The sequence below is a fragment of the Delphinus delphis genome, chromosome 11 (genome assembly GCF_949987515.2).
Source record: "Delphinus delphis chromosome 11, mDelDel1.2, whole genome shotgun sequence".
Lineage (NCBI taxonomy): Eukaryota > Metazoa > Chordata > Mammalia > Artiodactyla > Delphinidae > Delphinus > Delphinus delphis.
In genome coordinates, this window is record NC_082693.1 from 57,691,611 (window position 1) to 57,718,589 (window position 26,979).

General features: G+C 38.0%; 1 protein-coding gene across 1 annotated transcript in view; it reads left to right on the forward strand.

Annotated features, from left to right (window-relative positions):
* Positions 1-26,979, forward strand: part of TRHDE (thyrotropin releasing hormone degrading enzyme) — a 398,970-nt gene that overhangs the window by 101,881 nt on the left and 270,110 nt on the right. Inside the window, exon 3 of the mRNA XM_060025259.1 lies at positions 18,180-18,306. Coding sequence (XP_059881242.1) covers positions 18,180-18,306 — 127 coding nt within the window. The remainder of the gene's footprint in view (positions 1-18,179; positions 18,307-26,979) is intronic.

Below are 26,979 nucleotides of genomic sequence, written 5' to 3' on the forward strand. Positions count from 1 at the left end.
TTCCACTATTTGTTGGAGTCTAAGCTGGTGTGGCCATTTTAGGGAGCAGCAGTAGTTCGTAGGGAAACTGGGTATGCTAACCCTGACATCCTGGCAGTTCTACTTTTGCACATGTTCCAGAGAGAAACTATCAAGTCAGTGCATATGGAGACACACAGTAGGATGCTTATTGCATTGAGGTTGGGGATGTGAGGAGTTGAAAGTACCAGAGGAATCCTTTTCTAGGGAAATGGATACCTTGGTATATTTATAGGATTATACTATGGAATGCTTGGAAGAAATTAACTAGATTTTATATTTTAAAACATAGATTTCAAAATTAGTTGAATAAACAAACAGTAAAAGTTAAAAAAAGAGAATGAGATTGTAACATAATACCATTTATAAAAAAAATAAATATACATATAATATTGTGTGATATACTTACATGTAAAAACAGGTATGTTGGGTGGATGGAAAATGCATAAGAGTAGTTACCAAGGAGTGAGGAATGGTCTTGGAAATAGGGAATAAAGGGGAAAGCAATAGGACACAGGGCAGGGGGAGGGGGAAGCCGGGGCAAAGTGAGAGTAGCATGGACATATATACACTACCAAATGTGAAATAAATAGATAGATGGTGGGAAGCAGCTGCATAGCACAGGGAGATCAGCTCGGTGCTTTTCAACGACCTAGAGGGGTGGGATGGGGGGGTGGGAGGGAGGCTCAAGAGGGAGGGGATATGGGGATATATATATACATATAGCTGATTCACTTTGTTATACAGCAGAAACACAGCGTTGTGAAGCAATTATACTCCAATAAAGGTGTATCAAAAAAAATCAAATCTAAAACAGAAGAGGAAACATTCACAGGTCACTGATGAAAGCATGGCATGGCATAAGCTCAGTGTGGGCCAAAATCTAGTCTGCTTTGTTGGTCTGTCCCTTGAATCTAAATCAGTACCTGGGGTATAACAGGTGCTCAGATAAGTAAAATGGGAATGAAGAATGAATGTATAAATTAAGAAGAATGATCTATTCAGTTCCATGTGCCTGAGAACCAATCAAAATTAGTGTCCCTCTACTCATTTCTTCCTTTATAGTTAAATACATGTTACATATAGGCACCAGGCCAGTTGCTGGAGATATAAAAGTGTACCAAACACATTACCTGCTCCTTAGGGGATCATAATATATTTGGGAAGACTGAGTGGAAAACTACTAATAATGTCAAATATGATGAGTACTATATGATAGGAGTTTGCAGATTGGATTGGAAGCACAGAGGAGGAATGCCTGGACAATCGTGCATTCGTTCATTCATTCATTCATTTGACCGATGCTGAGTTGAGTTCCTGCTTTGTGTGAGTTCCTCTTTTAAGCATGAGGATACAGTTAGGCGCTTTCTTGGAACTCTTATTATCCTGGGGAGACTGGCATTTATCAAATAACCACATCAAAAAACTGAAGGTGCAGAATCGCAGTTGTGCCATGTGTTCTCTCTGTTAACTTATAAAAAAGGACGAAACCAAACCTTGATCTACATTTGGATTCCAAGGATGGTTTCCCTAGAGAAGGGATGGGAAAATGCATGAGTCTTAAAAGTCAGTTAGAACGTGGTCACGGCTGTGGTGGAGGGTACATGTTAGGGCAATATCAAGATTAAGTGAACGGTCTATGCACAGCTGGTTAGAGACTGACCACGTGGACCTCCTAGACCCTTTTCCTCCCAGAAAAATGAAGGTTTGAAGACATAGGTTACGTCAGCAAATTTGTATTCTGAAAAGAACTGTCTGGCTACCTTGTGAAGATTGGATATAGTGGGGAAGGAATGGAATGGAAGTTTTGAAGTTATTAACAATAGTTCAGGAGAGAGATGGGATCACTTGACTTGGATGGCAGTGGATATGGAGAGAAGTGATGGATTAAAAGTCTATTAAAAAAGGTAAAATTAAAAGGGCTTGGTTGATGGATTAGATTTGGGATAGCGTGTTGTAGTGGAAGGGAGATCAAAAGTGACCTGAGCAGGATAAGGAAAAACAAAGCCACATCAGAAGCATTGCGGTAAAACTATGAAACACCAAACTCAAGGAAAAAACCCGTAAAGGCAGCTGGAGACCATTTTGTAAGATGTATAATGATATCGTGGTTAAATTAAAAAAACACAGTTTTGGAGATGTATATCGTATGAGTGAAATGACATAATGTCTGTGATTTCCTTTAAAATATTTCAGGTGAAAAAAGAAAAAGATAGATGAAGCAAATTCTTGATAATTGTTGAATCTAGGAGATGATAATACAGGGGTTCATTATACTGGTTCATTATACTCCATTATACATTATATATCACTTTCTTTCTGAAAATTTAAAACTATTCATGTTTAAAAAAAAGTAACCAGAGAGAAAAGAAAGATCACCTGCTGAGAAAGGAATGACAAGTAGACATCTCATCAGTGACAACAGAGTCCCCTAGATAGTGTGATACAAACTTCCAAAATGTTGAGAGAAAGTTAAAGTCGTGTCCTAATTGGGCTTCCATATTCTGATAAATTATTAATTATGAGTGAAGGCAAAATACAGACATTTCCAGAGAAAGAAGGACTGGAAGAGTTTTCTGTTTACAGACCATTGTGAAAAGAATGACTATAGGATATACCCCAGGGAGAAGAAAATTTAACCTAGAAAGAAAGAAGCAATGGTGAAGCAAGGATTGGTAAACCTGTTGGTAAATTTAAATAAATATCACCTGTGAAATAATAATGATGACTAACTTTGATGATGTAAAAAATGACTTATAACAGTAGTATAATACGAAAGCGAAAATCCATAACAGCTAACATATATACTAGCCACTTCTCTCAACCCTTTCCACATTGTGACTAATTTAATTCTCATAATTCTCAAGCACTTACAATTAGCATTTTTATCATTAATTTAATTTTTCTGATGAAGGGACTGATGCAGAGTGATGGTTAGTAACTTACCTATTAAATGTTAGGAAGAGATAGAGCCAGGATCTAGATTCAGGTAGTCTAGCTCCAGACCTGGTCACTTGAAAACCCCACTATACTGAATGTATAGTGTATCCAGGTCCTTGTTCTCAAGGCATGTAGAGATACAGATTAACATTAGACTGTATAAAGTCATCACGCACTGACATTTAAGTGCAACTACTGAAAGAGTAGATAGAAATATTAGTTTATACAATTTTGAAATGACAAAAAGGATAAAAATGGAACAGAGAAAAAATGGTAGATCTACTTAAAGCAGGAAAGGAGAAAAAAGAAGCAAAGTAAAAGCAAGATGGATAGCAAACATTGAAAAATAGTAGAACAGAATAGGAATCTATCTGTAGCTATATCTATATATCTGTCGACACTAAAGTTACCTATTAAAATATAGAATGAATAAAGTTGTTTTTGTTTTAGTTTAAATAAATTGAACAAAAAATTGGATAAAGAAGTAAAATATGACTCTATGCTTGACAGAAGATGCATCTTAAATATAAAGCCCACAATTTTGAATGTAAAAGGAAGGATAAAGTCAGTGATATTTGATGAAATATATTTTAAGGTGTTCACACTATTGAGGCTGAAATTATAAGAGGATTTCACCTGGAAGACATGAACCCATATGCACCTAATAATATTGACTCAAAGTATTGATATACGAGGCAGAAATTGGCAGAACTATAGATGGACAACCAAATCAATGGGCTTATGGGAGATTTTAATATCTTTCTCAGGAACATAAAGCAAAAAACCTAATAGAGATTTAGAAGATATAAACAAAACAATATTAATCTCAATATATTTAGAACCATTTACCTAAAAATTAGTGGTTAAACATTGTCTTCAAGCATCTAGATCCATTGCTTACAAACTTCGTTGATTACTGGTCTAGAAAGAATCTGAAGAAATACCAAGAATCAGTGTCAAATGGCCCAGGCTTTTGGCAATAATGTTAGATAGGAATAATAAAGAAAAGTAACCTGGAAATCACATACATTAGGAAGTTAAGGACATACTTCTAAATAATTTATGGGTCAAATAGGAAGTTATGAAATATTTAGAAATTAATGAAAAATGAGAACACTGCTTATTAAATTTCATGGATGCAAGTAAAAGCTATACTTAGAAGGAATTTAGAGCCTTAAAGAATATAGTATAAAGAGGCTTAAGGATCATATTAAAACATGAATGATTTAAAATTCATCAGCTGATCATTTTATTGAAACATTTAGAGAAATAACAGAGTATAATGAAAGAAGCAGGAAAATAATAAAGATAAGATTAAAAATCAGTGAAATAAAAAACTAAGAAATAATAGAAGGCTTAATGAAACCATAAGAGAATTCTTTGAAAAGACTATAAGACATACCTCTGACAGTTTTAATCAAGAGAAAAAAGAAAGTACAAATATTATTAGAATTGAAATAACTCTACATGGAGAGATTTCAAAAATAGAGAATATTATGGAGAAATTCTTTCTCATGCTTTTAAAACTTAGATGAAATGCATAATTTTAAGAAAAACATGAATTATCAATAACCATAGATATAGTGAATCACTAATCAAAATCTGTCCTCTCACACACAAAACCACCAGGTTACACAGTTTTATAGGTGTGTTTTAGTTAAAACACTTTCTGGGGAAAGGTAAATCTTAAACAAACGAAAACCTTCCCAGCACATCTAAGTAGGTTACCCCGCCCCCACCCTCGCCCCAGGAAAGCAAACGGTTAACACTAGAAAATTTATTATTATGATTCACTACCCTAATGGAACACAGGAAAAAAAGAAGAAAAATATCATCTGAATAGATACGATGAAAGCATTAGAAAAATCCAGCACTATTCTTGACATAATTCTTGGCAAACAATGAATAGAAGGGAATTTCCTTATCTGGCAGCAAGAATTATAGTTGGTAGTGAAACAGTAGAAGCATTCCAAATACAGCGACAAATAAGATAAGGATGCCTTCTTTCACTGCTTTTTTAAAAAATTTGGCATTGTTTTAGAAATCTTGACTGAGACCAGTCAACACAAAACAAAGCAGAAAAACTATTAGAGTTATTTCAGACAGTTGGCTAGTTTCAAAGTCATTTTACTAAAATCAGTAAGTGGCTAATTTCAGAAACAATAGATTAGAAATATGATTTTTCAAATCCCATTCACAGTAACAACAAACCATAAGGTATCTAGAAGTAAATCTAATAGAAGATGTACAAGGCTTATATGAAGGAAATTGAGAAACTTAAAAATGGGATAAAGACTGAAATAATCGAGAGATATTCCATGGACATGTGTGTTAAGATCTAACATTTGAAGGTGTCATATTAACATGCAAATCTAGTGCAATTTATCCAAGTCCCCAAGAGGATTTTTTTTGTGTAAATGTGGAAAATGATCCTAAAATTCATATAGAATAATAAGGAAGCTTTGAAAAGAATTAAGGAAAAGTACTGGTCTTATTAGACCTCACAGTTTATTACTTATTTATTTTTTTGAAAATTAAATTATTTATTTTTTGGCTACATTGGGTCTTCGTTGCTGTGTGCAGGCTTTCTCTAGTTGCAGTGAGCGGGGCTACTCTTTGTTGCGGTGTACGGGCTTCTCATTGCGGTGGCTTCTCTTGTGGAGCACAGGCTCTAGGCGCGTGGGCTTCAGTAGTTGTCGCTCGTAAGCTCTAGACACAGGCTCAGTAGTTGTGGTGCACGGGCTTAGTTACACCGCAGCGTGTGGGATCTTCCCGGACCAGGGATCGAACCCATGTCCCCTGCATTGGCAGGTGGATTCTTAACCACTGTGCCACCAGGGAGGTCCACAATTTATTATTTAGTTTTAGTGATTCCAGAAGGTGCTGTTGGCACAGTGATAGACATACTGACCAACAGAAAACAATGGCGATCTAAGTTTGTATGAGAACTTCGTATATGGAGAGAGGCATTATAAATCAGTTGGGAAGGCAGGACTCTTCAATAAATAGTACTGAGACAATTGATCATCCACATAGAAAAAAGCAAAATGAGATCACTATTTCCCATTATTCACATAAATACATTCTGCATGGGTTAAAACACTGACTTTGAAAAGCAAAAGTTTAAAAATCTTAGAAGGAAATATAGGAAAAAATATTTTTTGACCTTGAGGGCAATGAAAGATTTCTTTAAAGACACCCAGAAAGCAGAAACCCTAAAGGGAACATTTGTTATTTGACTGCATTAAAAGTAAAACATTTTATTTGATCAGGGACATAATGTACAAGACTAGCACAGACTAGGAGAAGATTTTTGTAAATCATACACAGGCAAATGACTACTGTCCAGAATATACAAAGGACTACTATGAACCATGAGAAAATAGGTAAATGATCCAATGGAAGACTAGGCAAAGGAACAGGGCAGTTTGCAGAACAGGAACATATAAGCCAATATACATTTGAAATGGTGCTTAACACCTGCATTACTAGGATGATGCAAATTACAACTAGCAACCAGACACCATTTTATGACCATTGATGAACATACATTTCAAAATTTATGAGGATGTGGGGAAGCAGGGACTGTCATACATTGCTGGTGGGATGTAAATTGGTATAGCTCCTTTGAAGAGAAATTGGTGATGCCCATTAAAACGAAGGACAATTATAACATGAATTGAAAGTCTCCTGAAGCCTGTACTTCATGGCCATGGTTAATTCTAGAGTGGGAGGGAGGGGCGTGGTAAGAAGGGGGTGTATTGCCTCAATGGAATTGTAATGTCTTACATGGTTAAAAAATATCTGAAGCAAATGGGGAAAAATATCAACATTATTTAAATCTGTTAGGGGTATAAGAATACTGCACTTTTGTACTGTACTTTTCTATATGATTTCTCTATGATTGGAATATTTTGTAGTTTCTTTAAAGAAAGAGTTGAATGGGGAGGCTTGAGGACTGAAATGAAAGTTTTCAGGACACTCATAAGTAGCTCTTCCTGGAATCTGTATCCACGTTGCTCACATCCTTCCTTATTTTATATTTTTACTCAAATACCACCTTCTCAGTGAGGCTTTCCATGGCCTTTGACATTTTCTAACTCCTTCCGATTTACTTTAATGTTGAACACTTATTACTATTTAACATGCTATATATTATTTGTATTTATTTGTATTGTTTACTATTTATAGTGTATTATTTGTAGCATTTATTTGTATTGTTTGTATTTATCCATCTTTCCTACCAGAATATAAACTTCCATGGTAGGGATTTTTATTTGTTTGGTTTACTTTCTAGAAGAGCACCTGGTACAGAGTAGACTCTCAATAAATATTTATTAAATGAGTGAATGGACAAAGGAATTCTGAGTTCTGACCCCTAGGTAGTGGAAGGCTGCCTGCATCATTGAAAGATCCACAAGAGAGGGTTGGTGCAGGAGGGATGCTGTGTTTGAACTGGATGGTGCTGAGTTGGAGGAGAAGGTGGCATACATAAAAGTAAGGTCAACAGGTTGCTGGAAAGCAGGGAATAAAAGGTCAGATGGGACAAAACAAATTGAAAATGAATCCAACTGAGCCCTGAGCTCCTGTATTTACAAGTAGATGTTCTTGGGTGTCAGTCTTGCTGAAGAAATTTGACCAGGCATAAAATGGATGGCTTAATAAGGAAATTCTCTACATTTATTCTATCTCACTAAAAAAAACCAAACAAACCTGCAATTCAGTTTACTACGAAAGATGTACTCTATCTCAGAGAGGGATTAAATGCTACCGTTTTATCTATGGGGTGTGACAGTATTAAACAACTTTTACTGGTTTCCAGACACTGGATCTGCCTCATCTGTTGTTTATAGTTTATTGTGCAGGGGAAAGAAAGATTAGTTTTTCGAGTTAAAAATAATAACAGTCATGTTGAATGTATCTTCATTGAAGACTTTGATGTTGAAAGAGATTTAAGGAATAAGGATATATATGTTTTCCTATGTGTTAGTCTTTTGCTAAATATTTCTTTCCAGTCTTGAGGCTTGCTTGCTGTGGGGCTGTGTAGGGCGCGGTCAGCTAACTGCTACGCGGCAGGAAGCTGAAATAAGCTGAGTCATCCTTCCTGTGGCCACTGCGCTTGCGTAAAGTAGCGACCTATCCGATGCTGGCTCACAAATCGCACCATCGGCGAAAGCCAATCACAGAGCGACACATGTTCTTAATCCCTATATAAGCAGACTGCTATAGGATTGCGGGGTCTTCCTTCCATCTTTCTCCAACCAAGCTGTGCTCCAATAAAGTGTGATACGAGAAGAATCTTGCGTGTGGCGGCTCGTTATTCTGCCGGTCAGAAACGGCTCGCCGCAGGGCTGAATGAACTAAAGGTTCTTAGGTGACTCTAGGCCAGTAGTTCTTCAATTTTAGTGTATATGTAATTCAATTGGTAAGTTTGTTAAAATGAAGATTTTAGGGCCCCATGGAGAGAGGTGATTCAGAATTTCTGCAATGTATTGACCCAGGAATCTGAATTTTAAACAATTACTCCAGGTAATTCTGCTGCAAAGCATAATGAGACAACACTTAGAAAATTATTGCTGTAGATGATTCTTTTACTCAATCATTTCACTTTTGTGTGTGTGTATCAATTACATGCAATAATGTGTTATGTGCTTGGTAATAATATATGTAAGTAAATCAGGTGTGCCAACATTAGCAGATTGAAAGCTGTAAATAATTATGTCTACAACAGAAAGAGTGACACACAGAGAAGTACAAAATATGCTCTTATATGAAGCTGAAAATCTAACACAAATCAGTGTGTTAACTGGCATGAAGATAAAAAAAAGTTATACTAGCTTCCTATTGCTGCTGTAATAAATTACCAGAAACTCAGTGACTTAATGCCATACAAGTTTATTCTCTTCCTATTCCAGAGGTTAGAAACCTAAAATGAGTTTTAACAGGGTTGAAATCAGGGTGTTGGCAAAGCTGGTTCCCTCTGGAGGCTCTAGAGGAGGATCTGGTCCTTGCCTTTCCAGCTCCTAGAGCTGCATGTCTTGCATTTAGTGATTTATGAGCTCTTTCTCCTTCTTTGCATCTTCACATTTCTCTCTGCTTCTGTCATCCTATTGCATTCTCCTTTTCTGTAGTCAAAACTCCTTCTGCCTCCCTCTTAGTAGGACATTTGTGATGACATTTAGGGCCCACCTGAATAATCCAGGATAATCTCCTCATGTCAAAATTCTTAATTTAATCACAATCAAAGTCCCTTTGATAACATTCACAGGTTCTAAGGATTAGAACAATCTTTGGGGGGCAAGGTCGGCCTCCTGCCCTTGTACCACCTGCTCCAGTCACGCCAGCTCCTTCCCCATCCCCCTTGCAGCCTCCTCCCTATGTTTATTGGCTTGTGCATCTGGGTTCTGGCTCCTTGTTTCTGTCAGAGTTTTGTGTGTATTTATTTTCCTTTTTCTTTGCAAAAAACCCGGTATCTTCCGAATTTTAAAGAAGACGAATACTCTTGGGCTTTTAGCTTCTTGTTTACAACATCCTTCCCTCTTTGTATCGATGTATTTTTCTTCTACATAGTGTCAAAAGCACCTGCTCCCTTCTGCCTGGCTTGTTTTGTTTTATTGATTTGTATGAAGAACCCCCAAATCAAATTATATTCACATAGGCGAATGAATTCAGCTGTAATGGTGGAGAGTTTAGTGACAACACATCATTGTTTTGCAGTTATTAAAGAAAGGGACTGATTTTTTTCAGTTAGGTGAAAGGAAAAGCAAATTTGTTATTGTTATTAGAGTGAAATTTGAAAGGCATGAAATAATTTCTGTGTCTTCCAAAGTTCTTAATGTACTCTTTCAGTATGAACTTTTCTCAGAGAATAACTCTGGCAAGCCAGAAGGTTTATTTAACTTAACATACCAAACTACAAACGTCAAATCAGAGCAAATGTTATTCAAGTCTTTATTTAACAGGTGTGCTAGTGCTATAAAATTTTTTTTTCCCTTTGCTGTATGGTGTAACTACACACTGTTTCACATAATTGTATAGCAACTACCACAATTCATTTTTAACACAACAAATAATTAAAACAGTCTAGAAGAAAGATACTAGAGAAATTTAGTTTCACTGTCCTTTCAAATGGCTCAGTGACTATAGAAAAACTTCTTTTCAGATCCTTCATCTACAGAATCAGAATTCACTGCTGAACACCACACTGATTCTACAGGTATTTTGTAAAGATAAATAAGAAAATCTGTGAAGTATTTTAAATTATTAGAAGAAAGTCTCCAGAATTATTTAGTGTAAAATTTTATAATATTTCTGACAACTGCATGTGTTTACTTATTTGCATTATATTACAATTGTATATATATTTTTACTTTTCCTTTGAAATCTTTAATACAATGAAAGTAGAACATTATACATAAGAACTTGAATAGTTGTTTGCTTCTCTTCACTTCCATGGTTCTCTGTCCCTGTTCTGATGAATCACCATCTCTATGGAGAGAACTTCTTTGAAGAGCCATTGTAAATTTGGTCCACATTGATTTTCTCAATGATTAGACTTAGTTGCTGTATCTCCCCACTGGACTGCAAGCTTCTTGAGAGAAGAGACCATGTCTCTTTTGCTTACCTTTGGACAGTCAGCACATGACCATTAATATATGCTCATTAAATAGTAGCTAACTAACTAAATATCCCATTGATGACGTCATTTAACTGTCTTTGATGTTCTAATTCTGAGTTGCACAGCTATCAGAGACAGTCAGTTTGAACTTATCTAAAGTTTCCTACCATTATGACTCCTTTCCAAAGAATATTCTGTCCTAATAATGGCATATATCTGACATCAGTGCCACCTCTCCTACCCCTAGCAGCACAGATGGCATTTCACAGATCATGGAGCTTTCTCCTGACAAGTGCAGATGTGGTCTCAAGTTTTCTCCTGACATGTCCTCTAAGAAGCCACTCTCAGGGGCTTCCCTGGTGGCGCAGTGGTTGGGAGTCCGCCTGCCGATGCAGTGGACACGGGTTCGTGCCCCGGTCCGGGAAGATCCCACATGCCACGGAGCGGCTGGGCCTGTGAGCCATGGCCGCTGAGCCTGCGCGTCCGGAGCCTGTGCTCCGCAACGGGAGAGGCCACAACAGTGAGAGGCCCGCGTACTGCAAAAAAAAAAAAAAAAAAAGAAGCCACTCTCAGTTGTCAGAATAAGTTGAAACTTAATTGCCATCCCTGTTACTGTGAGAAAGTGAGATGGCCAATGGGGTGATGGTGTCTGCCTTTAGTATTTTCCCCCTTCTATGATCAAAACACAGTTGACCCTTGAACAATAAGGCGGTTAGGGGAACCGACCCCTTGCACAGTTGAGAATCCATGTATAACTTTGGACTCCCCAGAACTTAACTACTAAGAGCCTACTGTTGACCCAGAAGCCTTACTGATAACAGTCAGTTAACACATATTTGGTATGTTATATGCATATCTGCATATATTTTATGCATTCATGACATGTCTCACCTTTTTAAAAGTTTTTTGATATTTCTAGACTACGTGGTTCATGTTTTTTTTTCAAATTGTTGCAACCTCCAAAAAATTTTCCAATGTACTTATTGAAAAATTTCATATGTAAGTGGATCTGTGCAGTTCAAACCCATGTTGTTCAAGGATCGACTGGACTTAAAATCCTATAAAAAGATAAAACAAACATACTTTAAATATAGAGGGTCCATGAAACTACAGAGTAAAGGCCACTGGGTCAAACAGAAGCCCCCTAGGAATACCTATTTTGGGCATTTAAGTTTTCTATGGGATCAAAAATATGTAGCTCCTAAACCTTAGCTCATTGCTGCTGTGTATTCCCACAGTAGTGGGGCCGTAAGATCATGTTTTCCAACGCCAGCTTCTTCTATTTCATATTGGCTGACTACTATAGTTATGTCTGTCTGATCAGTACCAAGTTCATGGACAGTTCAGGGAAATAAAAAGAGGAACACTCGATTAAAGGATGGAGAATGACGGCTGAGTAGTTGGTATGTATTTTCAAGGGAAGCAAAAAATGTCAAGGAGTTAAACTGAGTGAAGATTAAAAACAAAACCTTTTCATTATTTTCTTTTCAAAATAATTAGTGACTAGATGAGAACAATTTAGGCAAATTAGTATGATGCACCAGCCTCTCAGGGTTAATATGATATATAGATAATGATAAACTATTACCCCTGGAAGGAACTCTGAACTGAGACCCAGAGAAGTTTACAGACTTTCCCAAGTTGACAGTCGTTACTGAGAAAGCTGAGTCTCACATCCCTGTGTGCCAGTTCCTAGTATAATGTCCTTTCTCCTGGACCTTAATGTGCAGTTTGGTTTATATTGGTTGTAGGAAGAAGCTACGCAGAGGGAGAGATAAAGCCTGGTTAGCAATTTACTTTTTCAGAGCTGGGCTCTTATTATGGAATGTCAGATGAGCAAGTGAGCAGGTGTAATAAAATTATATTTCATTGCTTTTGAGTGATAACTCTTTTTGAAGATTTAGTTTCTATGTTATGATTAAGTAGAACTAGTTGCTCTAAAAGAAGTAAACAACTGTGATTTTTTTTCACAGTATAAAATGAATTATTGCACAGCCAACTCTTGACTAACAACAAAGGAATTATCCAGTTTGTGAAATACTTTGGACTTCCCCCATCCCCAACCCCATCCTTCAGCTGGTCTCGCTTGTTCCAGCTGGGCACTGGAGTGAGACAGGTACAGATAAGGTGAATGATTGTTCATTACTAAGAATGTGACTACAATTGGCTTTATTTGGTAACTAAAGGACTTGTTCAATAGAATGTTAGGACCAATTGAATAAATCTTTCCATTTCTCTGCATCCCTCCTGCCATCTCTCCTGTCCAAACCACCGTCAACTTTCACTACAATAGTCTAACGTATTTCCTTTGTTTGATCCTAGTCTCTCCTCATCTATCATCTATACTGCAGCTAGCATCATCAATTAAAACTTAATTCTGATTATGTCATTCTGTGGCTTAAAATCTGTGACTTGCCTATGACTATAGGAGTGAATTAGTATTCTACCATTTGGTTTACAGGCCCTTCTTTAATTTGGTTTGAGGTTTCTCTTTACGTATCCAGTCTTACCTATCACTATGTATCTCTTCACTTTTCTAATTTTATTTCTCTTGGACGTCTTCACAAGCGTCCCCCTATATCTCAGTTCACCTGGTATAGGTCACTGACGTAATCTTTCTAACATGCAAAAGTAACTTTATCATTTTCTAGCTTAATATCCCCCCATGAATTACCACCAGTATTATAATTAAGTCCTACTATTTAATGTTGCCTTTAAAATCACTTATCATTTGGTTAACATTGTTGCTTTAGCACAATGACACTTTTGTATGGTTAGAACTAATAGATAAAAATCTTTGCCCTCATGCAACTTACATTCTTAGGAAAAAGGCCGTCAGAAGCAAAATGAATAAGTAAAGCATATCTTTTGTTAAATGGTGATAAATATATGGGAAACAATAAAGCAAGGAAGGAGAATAGAGAGTCCTGGGGTGGGAGGGAGGACAGCTCAGAAAGCAAAGATATTTGGAAAAGTATATCTAAAGGAAGAGAGGGCATGAGCCGTGGAGATATCTAGGGGAAAACTCAAATCCTTGATGAGAGAATCTCTCTGGCATGTTTGAGGAATGCCAAGGAAGCTACTGTATAATTGGCATAAGGTTAGTATGGAGCAAAATGGTAGGAAATGAGACAAGAAGTAAAGGGGATTAGGTTTTTATAGGGATTTGGGAGCCCTTGTAAAAACTTGGACTTTTACTCTAAATGACATGGGAAGCCACTAGAGGACAAAAAGAAGAGTGGTATGATTTGATATTTATTTATTTTTTGCTACCTTGGGTCTTCGTTGCTGCGTGCGGGCTTTCTCTAGTTGTGGTGAGCGGGGGCTACTCTTCGTTGTGGTGGCTTCTCTTGTTGCGGAGCACGGGCTCTAGGTGTGCAGGCTTCGGTAGTTGTGGTGCGCGGGCTCAGTAGTTGTGGCTTGTGGGCTCTAGAGCGCAGGCTTTGTAGTTGTGGCGCACGGGCTTAGTTGCTCTGCGGCATGTGGGATCTTCCTGGGCCAAGGCTCAAACCCGTGTCCCCTGCATTGGCAGGCGGATTCTTAACCACTGCGCCACCATGGAAGTCCCTGATATTTATTTTAATTGGAACTTTGTTGTTGTTGTGTAGAGGAGAGGCTGAATGGAGTAGGCATCAGTAGGAAATTAGAGCACTCATCCAGGCAAGAAATGAAGGAAGCTTGGACCAGGATGGTGGTGGTGGGGTTGTGAGAAGTGATTGGATTCTGGGTATATTTTTAAGGTAGATCCAAAAGGATTTGATGACCAGTTGAACCTGGGAGTGTGAGAGAAAGAGGGAAAACAAGGATGGTTTTGAGGTATTGGGCTTGGGCAGCTGGATGGAAAGGCTTCAGGAGGAGCAGGTGTGTATGTGTGTGAGTGTGTGTTTGTGAGACAGAGAGACAAAGAGAGAGAGAGAGAGAGAGAGAGAGAGATTGAGTATTTGGATTTTAGATGTGTTAATTTTGAGAAGCTTATTAGATATCCAAGTGGAGGTGTCCAGTGGTCAGTTGGAAGTCTGGAATTATGGGGTAGGTCTTCAACATCCAAATAATATTTATAACCATGGGACTCAATATTGTCTTTAAGGGACTGAGTGTAGACCAAGAAGTGATGTCTATGGATTAAAATCAGACATCCTCCAACATTAAGAAGTGAGAGGGATGAGGGAGAGGATGAGGATGAATCAGCCAGGAGGCTGAGAAGGAGTGGTCAACCAGATAGAAGCCAAGTGAAGAAAGTGTTTGAAAGAGGGGAAATGATCACCTGTGTCAAATGCTGCCAATAGGTTAAGCATGTTGAAGACTGGGAGCTGACGGTTGGATGGTTGGATTTGGCATCCTGGGGCCATAAGCGATGCTGATGAGAGCAGTTTTGGTGGAGTAGTGGGGATGAAAGCCTTGTTGTGGTGACTTCAAGAGAGACCAGAAACAGGGAGTATAAATGGGCAAGCACCCTACTTATACCTATTGTCTCAGGGTGTTAAGTGCTCCTGTTTATTTTGAAAGTATTCTAGTTTGCATGTTAACTTACATGTTAATTCTAACTATATAGGAAACTCTTTCAAGGACCGTTGCTGGAAACCATAGCTGGAGGAACTGTGGTCAACAAAGATTTTTCTTAAACATAGGAAACGATACAGAGTATGTGTTTGCTGATGAAAAGGATCCAGTATGGAAGCATAAATTGGTGATACGGGAGATAAAGGGGAGAATTTTGAGAATAATGTCTTCGAAAAGGCAGGAGGGGTAGAATGTGGAGGGTTTGGCCGTGGGTAGGAGCTCAATCCTTTGTAATGGGAGTTCATTCCATTATATTACAGGGGTCCATTGTAATGGGAGGGAAGGCAAAATGCAGTTACATTTCTCACATTGTATTTTCCTGTTGATTTATTTGTTTGTTTCTCCACATATTGTGAGCTTCTTAAGAGCAGTAAGAGTAAATGTTTTGTTTACTTTCTGGCAGAAATTTTTCTTGTTCTATTTCTACTCTCTAGTACAATGCCTGGCACACAGTAGGCGTGTAATAAATGTTTAAATGAGTAAATGAAGACTCGGTACGTTTTATCTTCTCACTCAGATTGGATGGATCATTTCCATCAAATCTTGACAACCAGATTGATTTAATTGTGCTTCTCTTGTCTCGGCCTACAGAGAGCTTGACTAACAGGTAGAGCTGATTGACAGGAATGGCTGTGTTTCTACTAAAATCAGTGATGCTCCTTTTGAGTAAAATCAGTGACCTTTTGCTGCGTTATTTTGCAGTGGTCCTGGTTATGGTTTTAACATGCATTTACTATTTACTTCACCTTGAACCTTCTGAAAACTATCTGTTCTCCTCAGTATCCGCTTGGCACTCATGGCTTACCATTCATATGGCATGCATCGTTATCTGTTATTATTATCTAATTTACCTTTATTAATGGGAAGCTCTTTGAGAATGGGGATTATATTTTCATTACTTTTTGTTCCCAATAATGCTTTGTACCATCTGTGGTTAGAGAACATGTCTTCTTCATCACTTACAAATGCTTAGTCCAGGCCCTGCTGCAAAGCAGATGCCAAATAAATATTCGTTGAATGAGTGAATGCAGGAATGAATGATTCTTGTCTGCGGTGTATGCTATTGGTGCACAGACCAGATCTCCTCTCCTGTTTGGTGTGCTTATCACCCAACTCTCACTCTTTCTCTTCTAACAGTTCACACCTGACCTCTTCTCCCAAGGACTCTCCTTGGACCACAGGAGATGCATCATCCAGATCCTTCAAGAACAAGTGCCTGGGATTTTATGCCTTCTCCTGGGTAACCAGTATCCAATGACTGAGATGCAGGAATATGGAAGCTCTCTTACTTCAAGGCAGCACAAACTCACCAGTGCAATTTACACTCTAGAGCTCCCTGTAGGATCAGGCCGAGGCCAGGACTTCACTTGAAATTACACCCTTGCTTGGCTTTTTATGCTACCTTATATTGCTTTCCTTGCTCCCTTGTAGGTTTCTCCATGAGAACACTTCCTTGATAAATCACCTGTACACTCATACTTTCCTTAGGGTCTGTGTTTTGGGAACTTAAGACATTGCATGTTTATAAGCAGGTGACGTCAGGGGTAGGGGGTCCTAACCTCTGTCTCTCTGAGAGTGGTAGTTTCTGCTGTTGCAGGTGGTGTTTCCTGACAGTGTTTGGTTTTATAGTCCTGCCAACCAAAACTGTAGGCAACTGTGAACTACATTTGATATTTCATTTGGTTGTCAGATGGGAAGTCGTTTCACAATTTCAGTAAATAATTGTTATTGAATTTAGTAAACATCTTATTGAATTACAGGTCTTTCTAACAAAGTCAGAATGTGTGTTCCTTGACTTCTTGCTCTTTTTGATTATACACATCTCTGTTGTCTTTCCTTAAGCAAGAATAATAAAGAGTTAATTGTATAATCCATTTTTATATGATTGGGTACAGCTCTCTTTTGTCTTCCTGTTGAATATAAAGATCCATTTCTAAACCCTAAGTAAACCATTTACTTTTTTAGTGATTTGCAAAGAACACAACCTCGTTATCTGTAAAATGGGATTGGAAGTAATGTGTTTTAGAACTGAAAAGCACTTTAGCAACCAGCTGGTGGCTAACACCTTCATTTTATAAATGAGAACACTTGAGACCCAAAGAGGTTAAGTAATTTGTTCAATATCTCCCAGCTTGGTTAGTGGCAGAGCAAGAGTAAAACCCACCTCCCGGGCTCTCCGCTGCTCCACAAATACATATTTCTTATTCACGGAATTGATACGAGGATTAGGGACCACATCTGTGAAAAACAGATTTAGCCTTTGGAAAGAAAGATGCCAGATAGCTTTATGAAAGCTTTAAGAAAACTAATCTCATTTTAACCTTTTCTGCACAGTTGTTAGTTTTGTTCAGTTTTATGTTCTTTGCCTCAGGCTCCTTTTTGGCCAAGAACTAGATAATATACAACGCTTGATTTGAAAATCAATATTAAGTATCCAGATTGTGTTAGAAATATGACTTACTTCAGCTGGTTTTGAAGCCGGCAACGGTTGCAGACAGCCTTCCAAAATGGCAATCATTTATGTACATGAAAAGTTTTCTATCCTACTTTGCATATTGGGAATAAGGACAATTGGATAGTTGCTTCCAAAGAAAAGAAGAAGCGTAAATTTTTTTTTTTGTTCAGCCTGGTAATACTTCCAAAGCTTGCTGCAGTGTTACTTTAACAAACCATGAATTTTCTCTCCTGCCAAGCCACCATATCCCGCCTGCTTTCAGCATAGTCAGGAAACCGTTATACTAATCCACCGTACCTTCCTATCTCTAGCAAGCACATGTAAGTGATAACTTTGAATATTTATTTTGATGCAATATAAATCTTCTCTATGTCAACTTGTAAAGCTGGGAAACTGTGACTTGCTCGACTTCGTTACTTTAATTGTTTAAGTTTGGTTCTTTCAGCCACAGCATGCTTTGATATAAGAACAAGAATGCTGCTTAATATTCGTAGTATTCAAAGTGATTTGTATAGGCTCATATATGCAGGGAAGATAAAATTGGAGGATCAAAAGGCTAAAGTAACTTTTCTGTATATTTTTAATTAGGTACGCTTATATGCAAGACCTGATGCTATCAGAAGAGGATCCGGGGACTACGCTCTCCACATAACAAAGAGATTAATAGAATTTTATGAAGACTACTTCCAAGTGCCCTATTCCTTGCCAAAACTAGGTAAGAATTTCCTTGGTTATTTTATTGTAAGGGCTCCTTGAAGGTGGAATTTCTTCTTCATGCATTTATTTGAGACATCCAGAAACATGGAAAATTCTAAGGGTTATATTTTTAGAGAAGATGAGCACAGAAAACAGTTTCTTCTGAAGAGGTAAAATAAAATTCAGTGTTTTTAAGTCTTGCCAAGAAGTGCTCATAGGAATTAAGAAAGGCATTATGTGAGTTTAAGACTCCGAAAGATAACTCAAGTAGCTAATTTGTTGAATAAGCACTATGGAGGGGTGCTTGCCAACATCTTGTTTAATCTTCACAACTGCTCTGTGGGTAGGTACCGTTAGAACATTTTCCACATAAGGGAATTGAGACCTGGGAGTCTTTCATTTACTCAGACAGCCAGTAAGAAAAGGAGTTGGGATTTCAAGCTAGGTCTTGATGACTCCCAGAACTATATAATATTTTACACTAAGAAGACACTCATTGATTAGTTTCTGTTTCCTAATTCTCACACGTCAGCCCTGAATGTATTAGTCGTCCATTAGATTATTTTTGTTCAGTCATATTTTGAGTACACAGTTACAGTAAATAGAATAAAAACAAGAGAGGAGGACAATTGCAATGAGGGAGATTGTGTTCACCATGAATATGTTTACATTTCTTTCTTTTACAAAGTGAGTAGGTTCAATAATTATTTGTTGAATGAGTACATGAATGAATTTTGTTATCCTGATTTGCATGAAGCTGCTGCTTTTACAGGGAGTGAACTGTGATGTTCCAGGAAGTTAGAAAGGGTATATATATACCCATTAGAAATGCTGAAGCTATTTTTTCTTCTCAGAAAACCTGTTTGGAAATATTAATATCACAACCGTTTTTTGTTCTTCACCCCTCCTCCCCGATCCATTTTCCTTCTCAGGAGTGTTGTTAATCAGCATCCACATAAACGTTATCACTCATTGACAAAAATAAAGTGCTTACCTGGTCAAGAGTATTAGCATTTGAACCGCGGGTTCTTGTCTCTGGAGATGGGCTTATTTCACTAAAGTACCTGCCTGCTGTATAGCTTTATTGGTCTTATAATCAGTGATTCAGAAAGTAGATAGAATAGTTGATATTGTTATCAGTGGGTGTAGCATACAGTTTTAATGAGTGATATTACAAAATTCTGAGGTCTTTTGAAACATGTGCTCTTAGAATCCCTAAGATTTTCTTTCAAATTTCTAAACAAAATTTTATTTCAAATAGGATCTATGTTTTGTTTTGTTCTTCCTTCTTTATTTTCCCCTCTATATCAACTTCCCTATTAGAATCTGTTACACTGAAATCTCCCTGGTAGGCACCCAAGGCAGAAAGGAAGACCTGACTTCATTTGCATGGGGGTGACACTGTTCTCTACACCAGGTAAAACAGGCTGGGAACTTCTCAGCTTGACCCTAATGTAAAATTCACGAGTGCTTATGTTGCACGTTCAGCAAGAGAAATAAAATGTGAATCTTTTTCCCCTTCAGACCAGTAATTAGTAGAGGAACTCAATTTATAACTTCAGGGGGTTCCATGTAACTGTCAGCTTGCAGCAGGAAGCATTTCTGTTCCTCTCTTTCACTCACAATTGAACTATGCAGTCTTTCATCTGTAGAAAAGAGCTTTGTTCACTGTTACTATTACTTGTTAAGCTACCTTTTGGTGTATATAATTGAATGATTTGACTAATCCCAGCACACTCCTTTTTATGTATCTAGGGGGGTTTCCACATCCCCTGCACTTTGTAAAATTTCTCTTGAAGTTCTACTTATTTAATATACCTTTAAATATTTAGAGCTATATGTTAATGGATTTATAAATATACTTTCTAAATGCTCCCTACATAAAAATTCCGAAGCACAGAAGCATTTTGACAAATCCTTACTTTCTACTGTACATTACAAATTATATTTTAAATGAATTCTATGGACATTAACTCAGTCTTTGTAAATGATGAATGTAGATGTATCCTAGATATCAGCTGCATCTGCCGTGACTTTTTAGATCTAAGATGGTTTCCAAGACACCTATTCTTCCCTCCCTCCCACCCCTCCTTCCTCCCCTCCCTCCCTCCTTCCTTCCTTCTTCCTTCCCTCCTTCCTCCCTTCCTTCCTTCTTCCTTCCCTCTTTCCTCCCTTCCTCCCTTCCTTCCTTCCCTCATTTATTTAATAACCATTTATTGAGTACCTCACATATGCACTTGTCTATGTCATTGGGAGGCAGCTGCAAATAAAAGAAGGCAAAAATCACTTCCCACCTGGGGCTTAACATTCTATTAGGTAGAGCCAGACATTTAAGCAATTAGTGATACATATAGCATGTCAGATGGAGATAAGTACCATTAAAAATAAAGCTAGAATGGAGGGATAGGAAGTGTGGGGAGCACATGGGGTGTGGGGAAAAGGCTGAATGTTTTAAATGCGTGAATATGGAAAGCTTTATTGGGAAGCTGACTTTTGGGCAAAGAACTTAAGGGAGTGAAGGAGTAAGCCAAGTGGATATCATGGAACGTGGACTCTAGGCAGAGGGAACACAGTGCCCAGACTCTGAGATGGGAACTTTGTTCATGTATTTGAGAAACAGCAAAGAGGCAAATAGGGCTGGAGCAGAGTGAGTAAAGGGGTGGGAAATAGGAGATGAGGTCAAGGGGTAGTGGGTAAGTGACAGATCCCGTAGAGCCAGCAGGCTGTGGTCAGGACTTTGGTTTTTTTATTGTTGTTTTGTTTGTTTGTTTTTTTGTGGGGGGTATGATGGAGATCTATTGGTCAGTTTTGAGCAGAGGTATTACATAATCTGGCTTTTGTTATAAAAGGGTCACTCTTGTCACTAGGTTGAATACACTGTAGGGCAATGGTTCTCCACTGAGGGGTGATTCTGTCCCTCAGAGGCACTTGGTACTATCTGGAGGCATTTTGTTTTTCACAACTCAAGGGGGACTGGTGGAGTGTGTACTATTGCCAGGGATGCTGCTAAACATCCTGCAATGCACATGACAGCCTCCTACAGCAAAGAGTTATCTAGCCCAAGATATTAATAATGCTGAGGTTGAGAGATCCTGTTGTAGGGGAAAGGGCAGAGGCATGAAAACCAGTTAAGAGGCTATGGCAAGACTCAGGGAAAATTTGATATTGCTTGGACTAGGATATTAAGTGTGAGGTAGTCAGAAGTGGTCTAATTCTAGGCATATATTGAAAGTAGAGGCAGCAAATTTGCTGATGAACTGGATGTGGGATTTGGGGGAAAGAGACGTACCACAAGTGATTCCAAGGTTTTGTGCCTAAGAACTAGAAGGATGGAATTGCCATTTAGTGAGAGAGAAGGATTGTGGAAAGATAGCATTTTAAAGACTGATACATCTATTAAACATTTAGGTGGCAACTTGATGTCTGTAAGAAACTCAAGTAGACAGTTCAATTTACAAATATGGAGTTTGGCTGAGTAATCCAGCTAGAGATATACATTTGCCGGCATTTTATGAGGTATAAAGCTATGAGGCTGGACGGGATCACCAAGGCTGTGAGAGCAGGTAGAAAAGAGAATAGGAGGGACTTCCTGGGTGGTGCAGTGGTTAAGAATCCACCTGCCAATGCAGGGGACACAGGTTTGATCCCTGGTCCGGGAAGACCCCACATGCCGCAGAGCAACTAAGCCCATGTGCCACAACTACTGAGCCTGCGCTCTAGAGCCTGTGAGCCACAACTACTGAGCCTGTGCGCCACAACTACTGAAGCCTGTGTGCCTAGAGCCCGTGCTCCACAGCAAGAGAAGCCACCACAGTGACCGCAACGAAGAGTAGCCCCCGCTCGCCGCAACTAGAGAAAGCCTGCGCACAGCAATGAAGACTGAATGCAGACAAAAAAAAGAAAGAGAATAGGAACCGTTTAGCAGTTAGAGAGATTAGGAGCTGGTAAAGGCTACTGAGAAGAAGCAAGTGATTAAGGCACTAAAGAAATAGGTATATTAGATGTTCTGGGAACATGAAGAAAGTATTTCACAGAAAAGCAGATGATAAATTGTGGTAAGTCGAGATAGATGAGGACTGAGAATTGATCATTCATTGAGGCTGCCGTGTGACCTGGGCAAGAGCAGTTTCAGGTCAAAAACCTGATGGGTGTGTTCAAGAGCAAATGGGGTGGATGCTGCAACTAGAGACAGCGAGTACAGATCACAGATCAGCATTTCTGAAAATTCCCCATGGGGAGGGTTCTGGAAATAGAGGGAAGGAGAAATATTTGTGTTCTAAAAATGCCCACTCTTTGAGAAGAACTGTTTCTGTGAACAGATCACATCCTTACCTCACAGGTTGTCCCTGTCCCAGATGTCAAGGGAGTTGTGGAACTTGCCTCTTTTTTTTTTGACTTGCATTAGAAAACCCCAAACAGACCTCCACCAGTTGATCTGACTCTACTGGTGCTTTGGGGGGATGTGCGCATATGTAAATGTCAGGGCATTACATTGCAAAAACCCCAAACAGACCCTTACAATGTAATATTGAATCCTTCTTTTCTTAAAAATCACTTTGCTGTTCTGTCATAAACTCAGCAATATCTGCTCTCTTTCCCAATGTTTTTTTTTCATTTCTGATGCTGAATAGTCTTAACTTTCTCTGCCATTGTATCATCTTATGCTAGCTCAGCTCTAAGGATTTGAGTTTCTGCTCCAAGTAGTTTATCAGGGTAGTTCCCTAAGAGGAATTCTGATGCTTGCAGGTGGGGCAATATTGATTCTCCTTGTTGCATAAGGATATTCCTTTAACATTTTAAAGCCCAAATAGGCAGGAGGGTATGCTGTGTAAGGATTTGTTTTTAAATCTCTCCATTAGGTAATTAAAACTATTAGTAGGAGGTTTGTAGAGATTTTCTCCTTCTTGTTGTTAAGTTGTAATGTGACGTATAGAATCTACTTGATACAGTACAGCAAACCTTTCTATAGCTCTGTGCCCTATTTTCATGAGAACTGTCTGAGACATGGAGGTTTACTTTAAAAGAAGGTTGTTATAGACTTATAATTAACTTACTTTTCCTCTTATCCCCAAAACTTACTGACCACAACTACAAAAACAAATGGGTTTGTGTTTACTAACTGTGGGCCACTCTTAAGGGCTTCGTATATTCTAACTCATTTAATCTTTTTTTTTTTTCTTTTTTTTTTTGTGGTACGCGGGCCTCTCACTGTTGTGGCCTCTCCCGCTGCGGAGCACAGGCTCCGGACGCTCAGGCTCAGCTCACGGGCCCAGCCGCTCCACGGCATGTGGGATCTTCCCGGACTGGGGCACGAACCCGTGTCCCCTGCATCGGCAGGCGGACTCTCAACTACTGCGCCACCAGGGAAGCCCCATTTAATCTTTATTACAGCATTTTGAGGTAGTGGCTGTTATTTTCGCATTTTCTAGGTGACGAAATTTCGGCACTAAGTAATGTACTCAGATCACACAGCAGGAATTAATGGATTTATAATTCAAACCCAGGTTCTCTGGCTCCAGATTCTTGGGATTCTGATGAAACAGATTCCAGAAACTTTGAGAATTCAGAGATTAAAATATGGGTCACCTTAATAAACTAGGTAATCTGATTGCTAGAGGAATAATGTAACTATTTTTGTTAATTTCATATTGATGTTAAAAAGTAATATATGGTCCTTATAGAAAATTTTTTTAAAAAATAAATAAGCACATGTCTTATAACTCATAATTTCATCAGTCAGAAGATATATTTGAGTATTTTAAATGTTTTTTCATGATAGTTTTTTTTTATAAGTCAATTAGGTGGCAGATAAAGTGACTCAGATTTGTATTGGAATATTTGTTATTCATCCTATTTAGATTTCAATTACTTATAATAGTTTTCAGTTTTGCTGCTACTTTGTAAATCAATACGTTTCATAAAGGAGTTTGCTTGATTGCTTCTTTTCAGGACACCATGCTTTTATGAAGAATTTGTTACTTCCTTGGCACAGGCTGTAATTGTAGAGGGAGCACAGGTATTTTGTAACAAGAATTTATGGCTTCAAGGAGGTTGTGATTTCGTTAAGGAGAGAATATTATATTTACAGGAATTAATGGATTAGGGACTCACACTATATCGAATATAACCAAGCTCCAAAATTTTGTGGGGCAAAAATGTAGAACCATGTAGTTAAGAATGTGGGATCATTGCACGATGCTGTAGGCGTGAAAGGGACATAAAAAGAAGGCTTATCTTTACTAAAGTCCTGAAAAAAGAAACAAATTTAATCAGAGGTGGAAAAGAAAGGGGAGAAATTATTTTGAGAATTGTGTGGTGGGGAAAGCCATGGATACCTTAGGCTCTATGTATCATGTTGATGGAGTCTGTTTTTCTATAATGGAACAGATAAGCTATGGGATAAATTGCCCTATTGAAGTTCATGAATAAGAGAGGCTAGCTTGAATGACTGAGTTTTGTTTAAGCTATAACAGATAGATCCATTTCTTTATTGTGGTGATGATGATGGAGGTGATGATGATGATGCTGTTGATGGTGATGATGAGGATTTGCTATTTGCAAGTAGTAAAGCTTTGGAGATTTTTCCTTCATAAAATATTTGTATTGACTGCTATACATTTCACTCTCTGTGGTTATGTATCTTTTTTCTTTAAGTAATGGGTATATTTGTTGTTTTTGATTTGAGATGATAATCGTATAATACTATTCTCATTTTAATTATACATCTCATACTTGAGTTATTATTTGAGGCTTAATTGTTTGAAATGATGACTTTTCTTACCTTCCTTTTGATTAGGTAAATACTGAGTACTATATATATGTTTTGTTGATAGCCTCAAGTTAACACTGCTTTTTAAAATAAAACCTCTAGAAGCTCTTTATATAGTCTGGTCTAATTATGTATAATGTCTGTTCACTCCCAAGATGCTTCCTTCAACCAGAATCCCTAAAAGTATTTGAATATACACTGGAGCTATTTAATGATGTGGTTTCTTGGTGGAGACTAACATAAGGATCTCTAGTTAACTAGTAGGTTAACATTACTAGTGCATTTCTTAGGAAATCAGATGAGGCAGTTCTTTGCCTTCTGGTTTACCAGGTACTTTAGAGAAATAAGTTTTTTCAAATGACTATCCTTTTCCCCCCCTTTGGAATCAAATAACTATGGTCTCCCAATTTTATGACGGCAGTTTATTTCTGAAAAACCCTTCATGTGGTGATTTTCTCATCAACCCAACAGTTATCATGTCTTTTAATGGAAAATATTTTTTATATGTTCCTAACCTTCACTCTGATAACCACTTGTGCTGAAACACCACCAAACCCTATTAAAACAGACACAGTTACTTCAATATTTAACAAGTATTTTAACACAGTTTAGCAAGGCATTTCCCCCTTCATTAATTATTCTATAATATGACCCTTTAACTGTCCTTGTTAAGCTGTTTTGCAGCTATTACATGCTATACGCCTCCAAGATTGTACTAGCAAACAAAACATATATATGATGCTCAATGTTTATAATATTCAGTTACTAATACAAAAAAAGAAATAAACAAATCAATGAAAGCAATGCCTTTTAGTGGGAATGATGCATAAGATTATTACTGCTATAAACTAGCAAACCACAAGTACACTGGGTGGAGAATTTTATGCAACACAAACCAGCTATAGAACTGAATTAACTAATTAATTCAACAGCATTTATTGAGTAGTTACTATGTATATTGTACTCAGCAACAGTGGCCTCTTCCACTAGAAGCTTACAGTCTAGTTAAAGGGAAGTTTTTTATTATTTAGCTAGTTTGCCAATATTGTTACTTGTTCAATTTGTTTACTGCCCTCCTCCCTCCTTCTCTGGTTTTAAGAATTTCAGAGCTTCACAACTTTGGATTTACTCCTAAGTATATTTTCACTAATTCAGTCAGGGTTTTGTGAAATATTGTTTATCCTGAAAATGAATGCAACTTTAGAAAGTGCTTAACTTAATCAGGGCTTATTTATAGATGCCTCCAAGGCATTGTTTTACATATTTCAACAGAGGTATTTGGCCCTTACAACTTTACCATTAAGCTAGGAAACTACTTTCAACATTTTCCTATGTAGTCATTGCACGAGTCTTGTGCCATACGCTCTGCTCTCTTTCCTATTAATATGGGTCGAGTGGTGTTGGTCCAGTAATGGACACCTCCTCCTCTTGTGCACCTGATCCCATCCTCTCTCACCTGCTCAAGGACATCCCTTTAGCAATTCTCTCTTCTCTTTCCTGGATCTTCAATTCTCCATCTTTGTTGGGTCTTTCCCCATCAGCATTAAAAACATAGTGCTATTTCTCTCAGCCTAACCACACACAGGCACACTGACTGCAGCTACTATACCATTCTCTCCTTTATTTTTCAGATAAACTGCTTGAAAGGGTTGTCCGTCTCCACTGACTCCAATTTCTTGCTTTCCCTCGTCTCTTGAGTGCACTCTACATCAGGCTTTTGCCCCCAACACTATACAAGAACTGCTCTTGTTGAGTTCAGTAATGCTTCTACATTACTAAATCCAATGGCTAATTCTCAGTCTTCATCTTGAGCTGTCAACAGCCTCTGACACAGTTGTTCTCTCCAAATCCTTGACACACATTTTTCACTTGTCTTTCAAGGCAACACATTTTCCTGTTTAGGGGGTTTGTTTTTCTTTACTG